General features: G+C 42.3%; 1 protein-coding gene across 7 annotated transcripts in view; it reads right to left on the minus strand.

Annotated features, from left to right (window-relative positions):
* adgrl3.1 (adhesion G protein-coupled receptor L3.1) overlaps nucleotides 1-19,917 on the minus strand; it is a 103,793-nt gene that overhangs the window by 38,146 nt on the left and 45,730 nt on the right. For all 7 annotated transcript variants that reach the window (XM_026359773.1, XM_026359779.1, XM_026359775.1 and 4 more), the window contains 3 exons: nucleotides 16,824-16,933; nucleotides 10,229-10,243; nucleotides 8,308-9,096 (listed from right to left, as the gene is read on the minus strand). In XM_026359773.1, the coding sequence (XP_026215558.1) occupies nucleotides 8,308-9,096; nucleotides 10,229-10,243; nucleotides 16,824-16,933 (914 nt within the window). The remainder of the gene's footprint in view (nucleotides 1-8,307; nucleotides 9,097-10,228; nucleotides 10,244-16,823; nucleotides 16,934-19,917) is intronic.

The raw sequence follows: 19,917 nt of genomic DNA on the forward strand, positions 1-19,917 counted from the left end.
TTTTTTTTATGTTTGTTTCTTCCTTTAGGGGTGACAGGAAGGTGTGAGTGTGGAGAATGACGTGTCAATGTGTGTGTATGTGTGGGTGGTAAGAAAGTGTGGGTGTTTATATTATTTACTGTGAATTGAAGTTGTACCTTCCCATGGATTTTAAGTAATTAAAGACGCCACACTTCTCTCTTTCTCTCTCCATCTCTCTGTCTGTCTGCTTGACTGACAGCCGTGTAACATCCCGCTCCTCCTGTACGTTCTGTTCTCTTCCTCCACAACTCAATGGAGTGTTTCCATACCTAAACTGTGCTGCTCCCCGTTCCTGAATCACTGCCGCCTCATGCATTCTCCACGGAACATTGCCATCAATCATGCGTGGCAGCAGTGGCCTAGGGACTAGCTGTCAATCTGCGTGTGTCTGTGTGTGCGTGTGTGTACTTATGAAGCATAGAGTGATTGTGTGTGTGCCTATCTGCACTCAAACGGGAAGCTCCATTAGGGGCTCTGCCACAACAATGGAAGAGTAATGGCGTGTGTATGTGTATGTGTGTGTGTGTGTGTGTATGTGTATGTGTGTGTGTGTGTGTGTGTGTGTGTGTGTGTGTGTGTGCCTGAGGTTGATGTCTGCTGTCATTTGAGTACAGGGCAGAAAACACAGGGGCTGGCAGCTTGAGGTGAAGTAACACAAGAGCCTGCAAGCATCACAGGCAAGGGGCCACAGCACTTCACTACTCATGCATCTCTGTTTCTCCTCCACCCTCTGCAGCTCTCTTGACATTTTCCATCTGATCTGAACGCTCACTCCTAACTTTTTTTTCCCCTTCCTGTCGTACCGTGCGTGTCTCTACCTATTTTAATTTCTAAATCTCAGCGCAGTCTCTTTCAGATGAACTCGCCTCGGTGTCTTTATTTTGTCCTTATGTGCTTGTTCCTTTTCAGCATTTACAGTAGATGACAAAGGGGCTTGTAATGCCATGAATTCATCACCGGCATCACTCAGGATGCTGTGAAAGATGCTGCGGGGAACTACAGGAACATGACATAACAGCTTCATGAAACATTTATGGAGAAAAAAGGCTAGAGGTTGTACTCATGGGGACTGACATATCTCCCTGCATTTAAGCTTGGGAAGCCTTGAGTAAATGTCTTACGACAACTTCATGATGTCAGCTAGCCTAGATGTTGTGCTCTTTGCCAAGGCCAATGCCACATGAGCAAGCACGCCACAAAGACAAAAAGTCACAAATACAAACTCATTGCCTGTGAATGTTTGCCCTGCACATGCTGGCTGATGACAAATTCTGCAATACTGTACATATGTTTTCATGTATGATAACTATGACTCTACCACAGTCACGGTCCAACTGGTGTTGAAATGTGTTTACAGTCTAATATTAAATGCAAATATAAGATCATCTAATTAATGTCAAATTTAACGAACAGTTGCATTTTATTTTTAATGGCAATGTACTTGTAATGATTAATACGGACAATATGTTTTTTTGTTAATGCTGTGACAGCTACTAAGAGGATGATGAATTGGCTTTATCTATTCCATCCAATTCGATTTTATTTTATTTTATCCCTTTTTTGGTTGTTTTCCTGACCTGTAGCGAGCCCAGGGGAAGGTGAGCCAATGGCAGGCTGGAAGTAAACTTGTTCCTGGAGTTGTCTATCTGTCACCACCACACTGGAGGGGCTATAGAGTTGCTGTCAGTCAGCCTGGGATGCTAGTGCATGATCATCTGACATGCAGACAGACAATATGTGAGTGTGTGTGTGGTAGCGTGTGTGTGTGTGTGTGTGTCTGACTGTTTGCAGTGATGTTTTTCTGTGTGGGTAAGACTGCCTGTCTCTGCCTCTGCTCTGTTGCCGAGAATGCTCTTGTTGACTTCTCACTCGGTAAACAGAGGGATAGTAAATCCACAACACGAAAAGGTAGAAGGCATGGAGGAGTGAGGAGAGGGAAAACAAACTTCCCCTGGCAAGTTTCCCACACTGTCAGTAAAGCGGCAGACAGACAGACTCCGAGACGGAGGAGGAGTGCAGCAGCAGCAAAGTGATGAGCGATCTGAATTAGTGAAAAGTTTCGCAGAACTGAGACAAAGTGGCTCATTTACTTCCTCAGTGTGCAAGATGATTACTTTCTTGCACTTTCCCTAAAAGTTACTGCCTCTTTGCCTCTACGCACAGCCACATGCACCATCCTAAAGAGTGGGGAAGGGATAGATCCAGAGGGTTAAGAGCAAAATGATAATCTGACTGCAGGGCAAAAAGCTTTCTAGGCTGGATAGTAGCACAGACATTGAATAGGGCTGCATACTGCGATAACGCACTGCCCCTATGGCTGAGCACGCACACCAAAATCCACACGCTCACTTGTACAGACACTTGCATTTTGCTCAGTTGTGCACCAAAGAGAACACACACACACACAAACACACACACATTGAGAAAAATTTACTTCTCACTCACTTATGTGCCATGCAATACACACTCGGCACCCGTACGAACACAGGGCTCGTGGCGAGCGGCTCGACTCTGCTGATAAGACAGAATGGAGCACTTCAAAGACGCGATACTTGGAGATAGAAAACAACCTCAACTAATAGAGCCTCCCTCAAGATGGCTGCCAGGCACCACCAAGTTCCACAGCTAATGTTTCTCACACAGACACATCACCCCTCAGCCCTCTTGCCTTACCAGTTGCGTAATCATGTCATCCCTCTGCCGAGGTTGGAGGCACCTGCAGCAAGTTTGCCAATTACATGCTTCTTTCTTAATCAGGGGAAGTTCCCTTGTTCAAAGCAAAGAGCTAATAGGACAGAGCAATTATTAATTTATTTCCTATTTAATAATGGAAGGGAATCGTCAGCATACTTCTATAAAGTTCAGAGTGCGGGCTCTGCTGATGACATTTATTATTATATTACAGATATGGATCCATAGCAGGCATCCTACAAAATCACACTAGATTGTTAACTGTGGCATCTATCGAGTGACCCTGTGGCTATGCTGCTCCTCATAAAATATCATTAGGCTGCTTCGTATAGGGATTAACATGGTGTCATATATTTCAAACTGAAATCTGAATTAAACACAGTCACAGGCTGTTTGCTGATCTCTACTGTATTTCCTTCCTGTGAGGCTGTGGGTTTCCCTTGTACCCTGTCGTCCTGGCTAGGTCTGCTTAATTTGGCATGGGCTGTTTGGCAGAAGAGAAGCGGCGCGGAGGCCAAACGCACGCAGAGGGCCTGGCTGGGGCAATCCAATCGATAAGGACACACTGCAGGCAGGGAACAGGTGCACCAGACTCTGTGAAGCAGATTTCAGTCTCTGCTGAGACAGCTGTGTCGTAATCTATTTGAGGAAGTGTGGGGGGGGGGAGATGGGTGGGGAGGGAGGAGGGAGGAGAGCCAGCTATGGATGCAGGTGAAAAAGGTGTGAGAGAAGTGAGAAGAGGAATACAGACACTAGTCTTCATGTGGTATAATATCATTTAGGAGACGGCGGAATCACAGGGAGCATCTGTATTTATGCAAAACAACTATTTTGCATACTTTGTTTTGATTAGGCTCTCAGCAATATGCCTCTGACTATTTTATTTTTGAAATGAGAGTCAAAAGGACACGTATGAAATGTTGTGATTCCACCAACGTGATTGCTTTTTAAATGTATTTGCTGACATGCTATTCCAAAATTGGACATTTCTATTTCAAATATTTATGTTCTGTAAACCCTGTAAACATGTCTTAATTTTGCCAGAGCTGAATCATCTCAAGTGGTTAGAACAGCACTAGGTTTGCACACACACACACACACACACACACACACACACACACACACAGACTTGGTGTGTGGCCTTGTGCTGAGGGTTAGTCTAATCAGTGATCTGGTGAAAGAGGGTCTCCACTTTAACCATTAACTGTTGTTATTCTCTGCACTTTAGGAAAAAATGTTATTTCCAACATTTCCTGCACGGTTTCGCCTTGCTGCTTGATTGCAATCTGGTGCCAAAGAGGAAGGAAGGGGAAGAAGAGACAAGAGTACGGAGTAAATAAGTGGAGAGCAGCTAAAGACAATAGATACTCCATGCTTGACTTCCTTAGGAAATGGGACTCTGTGATTCCAGCCATTAAGAGTTCAAAGGTCAACCTTTAAATTTCCGCAAACTGACGGAGTGGCAAGTAGAGGTCATTCCCTTTTATATAGTGCATTTAAAAGATTAGAATAGGATGCCCGCACTTGATTATTTTCTAATTAAGATGGAAGATATCACTTTTAACAATTTAAATATTTATCTTGAAGATAATTTGTACTTGTGGTTACATAGACGTCACACTTGACCTTTTCAGAGTTTTGAGATATGCTTAACACTAAAATTAAAGCAGTGATTGCTGGTATAATTAGGTCTGTTCTTGGGTACCGTCAAGTTTGTGTGTCTATTTTACTTAATAAATAAATAAATAATTGCTTTATATGTCATTTATATAGCATTACTTGGAGGTTACGTGGAGGTTGGTGATTAATTGTGAGCTTCACTTTGAGCTATAGAAGTGTAGCAATGATTAACTTCTACAGAATATAGAAGATACGATAGAACTCAGGGTTGCTAATGACACTTTTATAATAACGAGTTTTCTTTTTCTGCCGTTTTCAGCGTGCTGGTTGTAACCTGCAGAACAGACAATCAGACTGTCTCACCTGAACTTGAAGACCTTTAGTAGATGAGCACTTTACTGCCGTGAGTGAGACCGTGCTATTAGAAGAACATATAGTACTTGCAAAACTATGAGCATGTGACAATTTGCACCAAACAATACGGGGAATTGAGGCAGCAAGAAATAATGAGGAGAGACAGAAAACAAGAGTGAAACACTAATAGGAAAAGCAGTGTGTACGTGTGGGGATCTATTCAGTTTTAGTCCTGTTTGCCCCTCCTTTCCCACAGATGCAGATAACATGAATAATTTTGCGACTTTGTTGGGGAAACTTTCTAAAGTGTGGCAAGGCAGACTGGAGGTGATAAATTATTCAAATGTTTCATCGGAGCCATGCTGCTTGCGTCGGGCAGGCCTCTATAATATGCATGTAAGAAGACATGATGAAACAACCACATAAACAGTAGAGAGAGAGTTAGGGGGGCGAAGGGTGGAAGGAGGACGTGATGCAGAGACAAGTGACTTTGACTCCGTCTTTATGTAGGCATTCTTACACTAGGCCTCTAAAAACATCTCCGTCTTTCTTATTCTGTCTCTCTCTCTTTATATATGTGTGTGTGTGTGACAAAGCCACTCAATAAAATTGCCTTGTGTGATGTGGGGAAGGGTTGGGAGCGGAAAAGCAGGGCAGATTAGACGGAAGATAAGGACGACGCAGAAAAAAAAATATAATAAAAAAAAGCAAAAACACGGAGTTAAAGAGAAAGATATACGAGAAGGGGAAATATTTAGATTCCTGACAATGTGAGTGTTTGTCTGGGAGACAGCGAGAGAATGAATGGGGATCTAACAGACAAAGAAGAAACACAAACAGACATGTGAAACAATAAATGTAGAGAAGCAGTTCACTTTCTTCTTAAGTACCAAGGGAGGCAGAATATGCATTTCACAGAAGATCATTTTCGGCTGTGTGCTGCATCAACAGTGTGATGGAATACATCTGAGTAAACCATTTTATTATCTGTTGGCCTCCGGTGAACTAAACCTTGCTATCTTTATTTCTTCTCCGTGATGTTTAAATTGTTATACTTCAAGCAAACATTGTGACATTAGATTTCTCAATACCTTAGTTAATTAAATATTAATTCAGTTGAGCTTTTTTGTTACAATAAAAAACATGAAAACTTCCCATCCACTACTTAATAGTATACACAATAATGCTAGGAATAGTACAGGACTACCAGAGGTAGGATTGAGATTTAGATATAACTGGTTTGATATAGTCCTATTGCGTATTAGCAAATGATATGGAATTTATAACAGGATCCAAGTGTTCACATACAGAAGTGTGTCCTAAAAACTAAATTGCCCAAGTCCAAAGAGCAAATGACTCACAATGACCTCTTCTAAACTGTCCAGCGAGCTGACTTTGTTACCCAGTAATTGGTGCTCTCTGTGTTGTACCCCAATTACACTCAGTCCTCAGTGGCCTATCTTGGCCTTCTCTTACTCCATGTCCCATTTCCTGTCTCATTTTATATCTTTAAGATGTCCATATGAGCTGAAACAAAAGCAGGGCAAGCATTAAGCTACATCAATAATGAGTGGAAACCCTCAGAATGGCCCCTTTCCTTGGCCTGTTTCCTGAATGAACTAAGGAAAGGAAGAAAAAAAAAAAAGCACTAGGACTGAAACAAAAACAGAAGAGCTCCTTTCTTAGATAGGTTTGGGCAGAATGGAGAGAAACAAATGGATCAGATGCAACAACTAAATGAAACTACAGTTAATCGATTTGTCACCTCCTTTGAAGAAGAATGGGAAAATCATGCAGTCAGCTGGTTAATTTATTCCTTGTCTTCACTGAGTGAGGGAGCTAAGCGAGGAGAGCGATGCATCATTGGCTGTATGTATTTATCGCCCCCACGGTCAGCAGTCTGGCTTGTTGAGGCGCTCTAGAGGTCATTCCCAACATTAAATCCCCATTGATCTGCCCTTTAGAGCCTCATGAGACACCCAGCACTCTATTATAAAGGTGATCACGCAATCATACGTACACCAATAAACACATATGCACACTCATAAACACTCATACTGTAAATTCATCAGCGCATTAGCATAAAGATATAGAGCATGCATTAAAAAAACACAGTCATACACACATCTTTACAACATGGCTTCCTCTGAAACACACGCACACACACACACTGATCGGTAGAAACCAAGTTTAATGCTGCTACTCTCTATAATTTCTTGTACTGTTCCTCGTAACTGCGTGTAAGAGCATGCGTTAATTCAGACATCATTTAATAAGACACGCAGCCAGACTGCCTTGACCACTCCATAGAAAGGTGCTGAAAGGCAATTACACTGGGCAAATAGCCCTTCAGGCTCCTGGGGCTTAAAGCCCTTCCATCCAGAGCAAAGAGGAGGGGAAGCTGGACTCCAACCTCAGACCAGAGTTTAAAAAAGAGTCAGGCAGTATTAGGCAGTACTCCCGGCCCTTTCAGACACTGTTGGTTAAAGCCCAAGTTGGTGGTAGATTTTAATGAGTCAATGTGAAACTTAGATTCACGAGCCTCCCACATTGTGTTGAATGCCGGTCAGACATGCTACAGCTCTGCTTTGTAGATTAGGGGAAACTGCTCAGTAGGGCGATAATTATCTGAAAGTGTGTTGCTACAAATCACTCCTTGCACTTTCCATGCCCACGTTACATTTATTGTTAAATATAAAAATGTTGATCAGTGTGGATTTTTAATAATTCACAGCAAATAATGGTTCTTCAGAAAAATCTCCTTGTTAATCCTAAAACTTTGCAGTCACCTCTATCCATCAGAACTGCTTTGTAATTCTGAGAAAAATAGCACTGAGGGTGTGATTGTGTTGAAGTATTATTACATTTGCCACATCTGCAGATTCTGGTCACTGTGAAGGGCAACAGCCTTTGATTATAGTCTTATACAAAAGCACCCAACGCAGGTTGAAGTGCAGACTGTCAATATATGCGGATGACCTGTATGAAATCACCATCACACGCTTTGGGCTCCACTCATGAGTCGTTAAAAGGCAAACATAACATCAGCACCAGCATAACATCATTAGACATATCCATCTATAAGTAGAAATCAAGGTAGCCTTTATGATGCTACTTAATGATTGTGAATTACTCCTTCATAAGATAAAAAAAGTAAAAACATTTCCACAAATAAACAAAGCTCTGCTGACATCTGTAGTTTCACTGGCACTGGTATTTCCAGGATCAGTTCTCCCGTTTTTTGTTTTTTCTTTCTGAACACATACAGATACCACGGGTGTGGTGATGGACTAGTCATAATTGAGAACTGTGACAGCACAGATGGTGTTTTTCCTTTTCTTCCTTTTTAAGTTATTTGGGAGAATTAATTATTGCAGGAAGATTAGTGGCTGTAAGTATCCCTTATGTCATAACAAAAAAGCATTTATCATTAAAATGAATATTAAAAGCATTGCAAATATGCCAAGGTATTTCATGTGAAGAAAAGAAAATAAATCACATCACAGCCTGTCCAATTAATTGAGGGGAGAAATACTCAAACCAGCATCTTTTCATTCTTATCATACATGGAACTAAGTCAAAAGTCATTTCGAAAAAAAAGGTTTTAAAAGTGGGACCTACCATTGTTGCCAAAATCCAGCGAGTACTTGACCACATGGTAGTTATTCCACACATAAAGCAGGTTGTCTCTTGGGTTGTAATCCACTGCAGCGATGTACTGGTAGGAATTGGGAAATGGGATGTTAATCGTCATCTCCTTACTCTTATCCGTGTTGTACATGTAGTCTATTTTGTTCCCTGTCCCTTCGTTGTCGTCATCTTCATAGACGGTTTTGACGACGTACAGGACTCCACAAATCATGAAGGCGTTGGAGGCCGAACGCTTGTCATAGCTGGTGTCCCAGGAGCCTTCGATGCGCAGGGTGTAGGGGTTGAGCTGGCTCACCACGATGCGACCGTTGTTCTGCTCTGTTGCATAGATCACCCAGAGTCCATTCTCGTCTACCGCCAGGTCAATATCCGATTTGCCTCCCCACCTGTACGGTGAGGTGTCGTGGTAGTTGGCATTGGCAATGATGGCCTCACCGCTCTTGATGCGCGTGCGTAGGTCAAATTTGACAATGTTGCGCGTGCGCTCCTTGTTGAAGAAGAGGGCGCCGTCGTATACCACAAAGCCAGTCCCGTCCACGCGGTGCGGGAGTTTGTAGGTGGTGGTGGGTCGGCCTGCAATGAAATCCTCCTTTGACGAGTACTCTGTCAGGGTATCTGTGCGATAAGGGGTCCAGGGCATGTAGTAGATCTTGTCTGAGGCCTGAAGAGGGTCTTTGCACCACGCACCAGACTGGTGATCTGACTCAAAGAGATGTTCGCTTTGGTACACTCCTCGCAGGATGCCCGGGCACAGAAATACTACAAAACAAATGACAAAATGTTCACATTATATACGTTTTTAGGCAGTTGCTGTAAAATGTGGACTATTCTCTCTAGAGCTTCTGACAGCGCCTGCAAAATATTTGCCTCTTTTCATGAATGTTACATTGTGTTTTAGCTAAATCCACCACCAGTGAGTGACGATGACATGATAGACTTACTGTGGTCTGATTTGGATTTTGTATAGCGACTGTCATTCGTCAGCACAGCAACGGCATGCCTTCTATTCAACATATAATACCCAGCTCTCACAGCTAAGAGAAAAAGAGAAAATGGCACATTTTGTTCTACGTCCCCCTTTTCCCTCTATTCCCATCTCCCTCTCCCTCCCCGGCTCCTCATTAGTCTCATAGCTCTTTCTTCCTTTCTCTCTCTCTCTCTTTCTATTTCTGTCAGGAACAACCAACTGTAGAACCGAACACGTCTTTTATCGCCTGCTGTTTCTGCAATTGTTACAATAATTCATTTCCCACCCTGTGCTCAGTATTCCCATCTTGGAGTACTCGGGTCATGTTTTATGAGTGATGTGGGGAGACGCTGTAAATTCTGGGAAACCTGTGCGACCGGAGTCATAGGGACCTTTGTAATTTAACTGGAATGTTGTCACATACGCACACACATACCCACAGCAGATACACAAAGACAGGCCAGATGTTCATTGTGGTTTTCCCATTATTCTCAATAATATAATTCCAGATCCCACACAAAGGGCTAGGAATATTGATTGAATTTTCATTGGCTATTCAACACACAGGCAGAATTTTCATATCATGGAGAAGCATTTGAAATATTAAATGTCAATGTAATCCTCTGCTCATTGGCTCATCATAAAAAAGTGCTCGACCCGTGGAGAGTTTGTTAAGTGACATTCTCCACAATACCATGGAATAATATAGCCTAGAGTGTGTCTAATGAGAACCAGTGTTTCTAAATTGCCTCTATATGCTGAGATCAAACTGTCTTAATATAGAAGCAGTGACTTTGAAAGAGATGTCAGTCTGCCACGAGGTACAAAACGCTTCAGGCGCTGCCATCAAAATGTGACACCCAACCCCAGATTTTGAACATGTGTGCACGTGTGGATGTGGGCGTCCTTGTTTCGCACACTTACCTTTTTGTTCCACTTCTGCATGGGCCATAGGCAAAATATTTGAAGGGAGAGACAGAAAGAGATAGAGACAAGAGACAAAAATAGATTAATGATGCAATAATAAGGAAATCATGATAATACAATCTTGGATCTCCATAATCATTCTCATATTTCATCCTAACCTTGTGAGAGTGCCAGGATGTTCTCCATGTGTGATTGGTAATAACATTACATAAGCGTCTGAAGAGACTGCACTGCAACAGGGTAGCTATCTGACAGCAATGCAGCTCACATATGTCACACACACGCACACACATATGGGAGAGCAGACACAAATAACGCCGTGCAAAGACGGGGAGGGGGATACGGAGAGCAAACGCACGACGAGGCCATTATCATGCAAAAAAAAAACAGACACACATATTCATAGTAGCCATGGTGGCCCTATCCCCTCGCAGAGGACAAAACACAGCAATAGAAAATGACCTGAGATAATGAGCTCTTTAATGTATGCTAATAGCAACAGAGCTATGAAAACCAGAAAATTGATTTGATTGCTGGGATTGCATTTCAGTGGACCAGCCAAAGCTGCCACATTAAAATGCTTTCTGACAAACAGTGGGTGAGCTAATGCTTTGTGTGTGTCACCTACTACTGTGTAACTCCGTGTAAGAGCATGCAAGCATCTGTGTGTGGAGGTGGAAGCATACTGAATGCACTGGTTTCCCACAACCCCAACACCGATTCCCCGTCTATTATCGTCAAAACGTTATCCTCAAAGCTTCGACGGAGGGTTGTTCATGACGGCCCACAATGAAATGTACACGCTCGCCCTGAGTCTCTTAAACATATGAATTCCATTCCACCTTGCTCCCCAGGGGGCTGAGTACAATGTGAACACGGCAGAAACCTAATCCTGCAGGCAGTGCCCTTGTGTCTTTCGAGACCATTAGAGACCTGCTGAATGGAACTGGTCCCCTGAGAGAAGAAATGAGGAGAGGAGAGGAAAGGAGAGGAGAGGAGAGGAGAGGAGAGGAGAGGAGAGGAGAGGAGAGGGCCCTCAAAGGAAAAACATTTAGAAGGCCTTCCGGATGGCACGTTTATATATAGCACAAGCGCACTACACATTACACAGCACATGTATAAATTCTTTAACACATTAAAGCCAACACTCATTACCAACCTACATACACATGTGTCAAACAGGAACACACAGATGTATGCACGCACACACAAGCAGCCATTAAATCCTAGGCTCATGAAAAATGCATGGTAACTGGTGCAGCTTAGCACAACTCCCGATAAATAAGCAATCTCTGGAAGGAGATCGTGTTAAACCAAGAACAAGCGTGCGCATACGCGCGTGTCCCATGTTATTGTGTGTGTGTGTGTGTGTGTGTGTTTGTGCCATTACGAGTTAAGATATAAAAATGTTTCACCACAAAGAAGCAGCTCCCTTGTGAGAAAAGCCGGCAAAGAAAGCAGATAGGGTGTCTATGCAGAGGGGTGTGAGCGATGGAACTGCAGATATCAATGTGCCAAATGCACTGGCACACACACGTATGAACAATGGGAAGAGACACACTGTGGTTAAGAAGACAGGGATTAATGACAACTATACAACAAGGACTTCATATCACCTGAGGCTCTCATACAACCTCCCAGACACAAAGCAAAAAGCATGCACGAGTTCAAGGTTGCCAGCAAGTAATAGATTTCAAATGAAAAAAAGTGTGGCAGCAACAAGTATACCAAATGGCACCCGAAATGTCAAACAAATGTCATTCAATTTGTATTGCTGCATATTGTTTCAGTAGATTAAAAAATGTTAGTGAGGACTGCAGGGGCTTTTTGATGCATCTCTGGTTTTAACCTATATATAATAGTAATATGTATAATTTCTATTAGTATTATGATTTTTTAAACGCCTTAATGGCACACTTAGATTTGCTGTACATGTGTTTGCCTTGTGTGTCGTATGCATGTATGCAGAGTTTTTCCACCGTCATTCATCTGTCAGCGCGCAGGATTTGACATAGTGCATATAGGTTGGTGAGACATTTGTCGAAACCTCAAGGATTTTAGCAAGGTTAGCTCCAGCGTGCAGGATGATGCAACAGAAGAGAAGTCTTTTTTATGCTAATTCGGATGCTGAATGTGGCTATAAGAAGAAGAGAAAACGAATATCCACTGACAACTCGCCAGAAAAAAAAAGTCCTTGTTTTCCTGAAAGCATCTTCTCTCAATCTTTCTCTCGGTGTCACTCTGCAGAGGTGCTGCATGTTTTTATCTATCGAGTTTCTTTGATCATTTGTAAAAGCACTTAGACTGCACTACTGAATAGTCAGTTCTACAGCAGGAGAAAAAAAATATATTGTTCATTTATTCCCAGGAAAGCTTTAAATGAATATTAGAAAACAAAAGCAGAACAATAACACTAATTGCCGTGTTGTGTTGTGAGAGTGTGTCGCCTGTCTCGTTTCACGTTCATTAAAAGTCATTTAAATATTCATAAATATCCGTGTTAGAATCTTATCAATTTTTTAAAAAACTGTGTAATCACATCAACAGCTCTGACACTGTACCATCGGACGTCTTTTCTCCATTTTTTTTTCTCTCTTCCTCTTTCCTATTCTATTTCCCCCACACACGCCACACGGACACACAAAGAAGCGGTGTTAACCTGACTGTGCTGCAGTGTAAAGATAATTAGCATTTTTATTGAAAACGTATGGTTTATTAAGGAGGAATTCGTCTAGGAGGAACGACACAACGAGTGTGTGTGCGCGCCCGCGAGTGTGTGTGTGTGCTCGTGCTCCTGCAGACAACGCGTGGCGACAGCAGCCTTACCGCTATTATCTCTGATCTCCAATCAGCTCGGGCGGCTAAAGCCCAAGGTCATTTATGGACACAGATGTTTTCGCCTTTCTTTCTCCATTATTCTCCTCTGTCTCTCCGTGCTCTCATCTACACCTGCCATTCCCTTTCGTTGTTTCATGCTGTGCCTTTGTCCTTGTTCATGCTCTCTGTTACATCCTGCATATCCAACATTTCCCCCAACCCAAAGCCTGTCCACCTCTCACACTGTGTCTTTTATCTGTTAATTCATTCTTTCTGTTCCTCGTCTGCTGGCCCCATCTAACCTATTTCTCTCTATCTCTGTTTCAGCTGTCGTTCTCTCAGTCGGTCTCTCCTTCCACCTTCCCCTCACCCTCTCTGGGAAACAGAAAAAAAAAATGAATGCACACAAACAAACAAACACACAAATATATTGCACTGTACATAGCAAACAAACATAACATGAACCAAATCCTAGGTGTGAGCGACTGCTACCATGAAAATATGCACGTTAACACACAGAATAGCCCTTCTCATGTCATCAGGATGAAATTATTCCAGGGGTCCAACCTGACAAAACTCCTTAATTGGACAGACAAGAAGGTGATTTTATCTTTTAATTAGCTTTTCTACAGAGCCAAGTTCTATTGTCTAAAATAGGCTGCATGGGTATTGCATAACATATCACTGGCTTTTCTGATTAATACACTAAATGTGGCAGTAGGCTAATTACTTCAGAAGTGTTCCTGCCTTTTTTTAATAGATGAACATGAATGAAACAGTTTATATCATCATATATCTCTTTTGCAGCACCTATTTGCAGATTAAACATATCCATGTATGAGAGCTGCGTGGAAGAAACACTTTGTACAGTGGTGTGCTAATGTATGGATATTTATAGTCTGCCAGCAGTGCTATGAGCAAGTATACACAGGTGGCTAATTACTGCCAAACCTAGCCGGCTAGTTTGGCACACGACTGCCACACACTCGTACCACAGAGAGCTGCAGAGAGAAAACTAGAGAGCACTTGATTTTAGCTTTGGAAAACAGCCAAAAAACCTGCAGTGCAGAGAAGAGAGATGAAGAGTTGTGAAGGTAGCAGCAGCCAAAAATCCTCAAGAAAAAAAAAATAAATAAAGGATGGGAGGTGGGGGGGTGGAGGTTCGGGAGGGGGGGGGACAAAATTTCCCTGAAAACTGAACCGCACATAATTTAATTACCTGTTTTACAACCCACTCTGAGAGTTGTTTACATTATCTACGCGGTGGGAAACATGTCAGCTTTGCTTTAATAACAGTACGTCCAGAGAATGACACGGGGGCCCCTCCGGAGCGCGGCTCATTTTCTTTCCATGCAGTCAGTCTGCGATTAGGGGTCAGGGGTTTACGCTCGACAACCAGCACCACCAGTGTGTTTAACGTCGAGGGAGAGCTACTACAGTTATAGACGTCCCTCGGCGTCGCAGTCATTGGAGCGCGCTAAAGCAAACCCGGCGTTTCAATGTACATACGTTGGAGTTGGGAATGGGAGTCTTTCAGGAATTGCAGAAAACAAACCTCGTGTGCTTAAGTGCCTTGATTTATTTGGCCACTTCTTGACTAAAGATGTCTTTCACAACAAAGCAGCTGACGCCATTGATTTGCGGTGTCAGGCGCACCAGGTTGAACATACAGTAGATGACTGGTTCTCTGGCCTGAATGTCAGTGAACAGGAGGATCCTGCACTAAGGGTCAGACATTACTACACCTGTCAAAGAAAACTGATTTCATAAATATTTGAAGGATGTGATATGAGTGGGTTCTACGAAGGGTGGAGCTACTGTATGTACTGTAAAGCAGACAAATCCAAGGGTGAAATCATGGTATCCGAGGACCTGTTTCAATTTTATACAACATATTCTTCTTGTGCAATATTTCTCGTGGCTAAACACACCCACAGGAGCCAGGTAGTGTATCACAGTGCTACCTGATCTAGCCTAACACTTAGTCAGTACACGGAAACTGCTAATGTACTGTCAAAGGCTCTCTCTCTCCATCCCTCTCTCTACAGTACTCTCTCCTTCTCTATCTTTTCTCCAATGCTTCATCCCTCTCCTTATGTCCCTCCCTCTGGTAGCTGAGCTCTCTAATGACTTTGGTTTCAGATGCTGTCTATTTTTGCGAGGGGGAAACGTTACCCTGACGGACCCATTGTTTATCAGATCAGCACGCAACTCATCTCCCTTTGTACTCTTTGGGTTTGTTCCCAAGCTACTGTTTGTTCTTTACAGTGAGGAATCTAGCAAATAAGAAGATGTGTGTGTTTACACGGACGAGCAGTTATACCGAGGATAAAGACAGAGCATGCAGGCCCATTTCAAATGAATGGATGAGAGGGTGAAAACACACACTCTTGTTTTGATGCCTGCATGTGTGTGTGTGTGTGTGTGTGGCGTGTGAGCGCGCATGCACGCGCTTGGTGGGGCATTAAGCAGGTATCAGGTTGTGTTTCCATCTGTTCCAGAGAGGGCTCTGATAGTCCTATTATTTAATCTGCTGGTCATTTTAGACGCCAGGCAAGAGCCGTTTAGCCAGACATAATTGAATGCTTCAGTGTGGGAGATCACCTTGGCTGTCTGTATGGACCGTGGTGCCAAGGCTGTACACTCAGACAATGTTAGACAAAAAAACTCAAAATACCTGTCAGTGATTGATGCAGCGATTTAGGAGGAATAAGGAATACTGTAAAAAACTACTGTAAAGTGAAAAAGAGTTGTTCCAGTCACTTTTGGGATGGATCTCATATCTGACCAGACCCATTTATGATTGTAGGACAATGGAAAATGTTGAATATTGTATGAAAAGTTCCTGTAATACACTATTTTTTTTGTAAGTGCTAACAATATCTCAAGACAAATCCTACGCATTTCACTTCAAATCAAGTGAGACTGACTTTTCCACTAGTTTTCAGAAAAGGAACTATTTTACAGACATTAAACTGATTTTTTTGTTTTTTGTATGTCATCCTCTGTTTTATGAGATAGAAATTAGGCACACAGTAGTGCAAGAGTACAAAAACAGAATAAGAATCAGTATTAAGCACTGAAATGAAAAAACAAATTATTTCTTTAATTTTTATAACAAAAATTGATTCTCATTTGGTTTCATCTGGAAGTACTTTTTTTTTGCTTGTTTTGTTTAAATCTTGGATTTCTTCTTGGAAATCTTGTAGATTTCAGTGACTTTGTTCTTCACATACAGTACAGTAGTAAGTATCATTTCCTGTCACACTGCATTTCAAATGTAGGCTACTACTTTTTATTTCATTTTGTTTGAGAGGTACCACTGAAAGATTTAGATTCTTCATAAAACAGACGGCAGTTGCGCTTTAGTTTTGCCTATGGTCAAACTCCCCGGAGCTGGAATGAAGGGTGAAATAAACATCAAGGGCAAATATATGTCTTTAATCCACTAAGTCTCCCTGAACCCTTATGCATTTATTATGCTGTGAGATGTAACCTAGATTTTGGGAAACACTGAAAAAAAAAAGTTTCACAGTTGTTGGGTTACTTTGTGACCATGTGCCATAAACGTTTCATTTCAGTGACTGTGACCTCTCAGCGTGTTGTCACAGAGTCAAAGGTCATACGACCATCTGTTTGAGTCCATCCTTCTCTCACATCCTTCCTCACTTGGATCCCAGTGTTTTAAGTGGATTCAATTACTAAAGATGACACACAGTATCCTTAAATATAAGAGAAGTAGTTCAAACATAGAAAAAAAAAAACAAGTACTTACTGTAAGGGACGCACTCATACTGGACTTCCAGATATTTGTATGTGCCAGGGCAGGGGTCAGGAAAGACGTCAGGCCCAGCCACCACTGCACACTGGGTGCGGTTGTTGCATCTACAGGGGGTATGATTGGTGAAGAGGCAGATATGTTAGTGGTTAGTGGAACACATGCAGATTCAAATTGATTTGCTCACAGCCCTCACTGAAAGATATATATATGTGTGTGTCTAATAAGAGCACATGCATGTGTTTTTGAAGTCCAACACAGCACACAGACCCTGACACGTGACGTAACGTACAGTGAGATGTATTATATTCACTCATATAATTCCCTACATTCACCCTGACACTCCAGAGTCATCTGCGTTCAAGCACCCTTCAGATTGATAAGAGAGCAGACAATACGTCCTCACTGGTACACCTGGAGTGAACGTCACACTAATGGAATCATTGAGTTCAGCTGTACACAAGGTGATCCACGATGGCTGCTAAAGAGCTGTTGCACAAGGACACTTCTGGTGTTTGTGTGTGTTAAGTGTGTGCGCGAGTGAGTGAGTGAGTGAGTGTGTGCGTGGCGGCGAGAAAAATAACCTATGGCTTTAAGACTATTTTGCCCCAGACTCCATATAATTAATTCTAATTATCAGAGGGGCTCTCCTCTGACACACAAAAAGTAAGTATTTCTCTCATTTTATTAAAACGGGTTATGCAAGGCAGCACGTGACGGATATTTACTATGCGAATGTGAAGGTCTGTGCTCCTATGGATGTGTACATCATCATGTTTGGCTATAATTATGCACACATGGTGTTTATGTGTAAGTGTTTGTAATTAAACATGTCAAAGCTGCTCCTCCTCGTAGAATGATTTGTTAGGGGGACAGCTGAAGCCCGTACATTATCGTGATAGATTCGTGTCATAACATGAAACACTGCTTTATCTCAGTGGCGCTTTACTGGTTTAAGTAAATTATTGAACCAACAAGAGTGAAGAATATATTACATGCAAGAATAGGGACAAGGGACACATGAGGAGGAGAGGCCTATTTAAAGGAAGCTGATGAAACAATTCTCCTCTCATCTGAATATTTCCTTTCAATTAGTACAACTGTTCTGTCTCTCCCTCTCTCCGTCTCCGCGCACCTGTCAAACAGGCGACATTTACATTAAAAACATTCAGATTCTCTCATAGAGATATTTTTTAATGAGCATGCCAAATCCCTCCAGTCTCTTTTCTTACAGTATCATTCAACAATTTGCATAATGAAATATTTATGAGAGCTAATTTAATTTTAAGTTCAATATTCGCATATAACACGGAGAGCGAGGCTACACGTCAGCATTGCCGAGACTGGAATGGGTGTCTATTGCTGACCAGTGCACCTGTCGTCAAGTGAGGGCTTCCTGGAGTTTAAAAGGTTTTTAAACTCTATGTGTTGCGACGTCTGTCATATTCTTATAACAATACCCGCCAGTCTTCTCTCCCCTCTCCCTCCCCTTCTTTTTACTCGCCTCTGTGCTTTTTAATTTCTTGCCCCGGTGCCTTCATCATCGGTCACCTGTCATCAGTGCAAGTTGTGGACTTAGAGGTGGGGGGGGAGGGCTGGGGACACAAAACTGACACAGCACTACAACTTTGCTCACAACAGCCACCCACCCATGGACACGAGTGACTGGCCCATGATGATGAATCAGAGCGCAAAAAAACCCTTGTGTGACCTCAGACATTTGCTAGCACAAACTTGTGATGTCATCACGCTCAGAGATGAAGACAGGCCCGCGAGTAGGATTAATTGCAAACGTGTAAGGGAAGAAACCTGAACAGTGACACCACAAAACCCCCCAGAGGTTTTATAGTCAAAAAAAAAAACGTGTCATCTGATGATGAAGGGGGGAAAAAAAAATCCAACTGGCACAAAAAGATGCTGCTGAATTTGGTACTGAAAGCACCTGACATCAAGCTGAAGATGTAAATGTGTTTGAAGCGAAGAAATTTAGGTTATGTACTAGCTGTAGGAGTGTATACGGTATGCGTGTGTGTGTTTTTATTTCCGCTTTATGATACTGCTAAAGAAAAGGTTCCATTCTCTGGACTTTCAAGGCTGAGTCATAAAGCACAGAAGGTTATTGACTGGTATTTTAAATAGAGGGTATAGAGCAAAGATTCGATATAGTCTCTTGCACGCTCTATCTCTCTGCTATCGCTCCTTCTTTCTCTGTCTATTTTTGCCTGCACTACCTTCTTTTCCTTCTCCCCACACTCTAAGCCAAGATAATAAACCAATTTCTTTCTCAGTCTTTGTCTTTATCCTTTCCACCGAGGAATTATTCCTCTCTGTTCCTCTTTCTTTGTCTCTCCTTCCAACTGTCTGTTTTTTCAGCCTGTTTATCTGCCACTTAGCTGCAGTTTCCGAAGTCACACCCAGATATATGTGGTAGGCCTTTTATTGCCGGCTTCTTTCTTTCTCTGTCTGTCCTCTCTCTCCCTCCTTAATATCTTTCTCATCCCTGCCTCCCTCAGGGCGTCATCTCTAGCCTCCCTCTGTTTCTCCCTCGATCCCTCCATCCTTAGTAAAGCCTGTGCTGACGTCATCATTCTGTCTGAGCCAGTAGTCTGAGTCAGATCCAAAAAAGACTCCCTTATGTCCCCAGCTCCTTCTCTTTTTTTTTTCTACATTACACTCGCTCCCTCGCTGCCAATGTGTTTATCCAGCAGCCTTACATAACATAAAAACATCAGCAAAAAGTCACAATTCACTTTGCCTATGCAATATGATGCAGAATATGCACATCCTCACACCACACACACCTTTACAAATGTTTTATTTTTTATTTATTTTTATTTTTTTACATACTTTCAAACACAAAAATGGCTCGATATTTATTTTTTTTTGTGTTTTCCTTGGTGCTGGTAGAAAAGCTCCTTTTTTTAATTAGTATGACCACATCAAAACAAGGCAGTGGCCTGGATACCGCCTTGCCTGCTGGCTTTCTTCCCTGCTACGTGCAACACACACACACACACACACACACACACACACACACACGCACACAAACAAACCATTCACTAACAAAGCCAAGCTGTGGCAGGCAGGGAAA

Source organism: Anabas testudineus, chromosome 1 (assembly GCF_900324465.2).
Source record: "Anabas testudineus chromosome 1, fAnaTes1.2, whole genome shotgun sequence".
In the NCBI taxonomy this organism is placed as follows: Eukaryota; Metazoa; Chordata; class Actinopteri; order Anabantiformes; family Anabantidae; genus Anabas; species Anabas testudineus.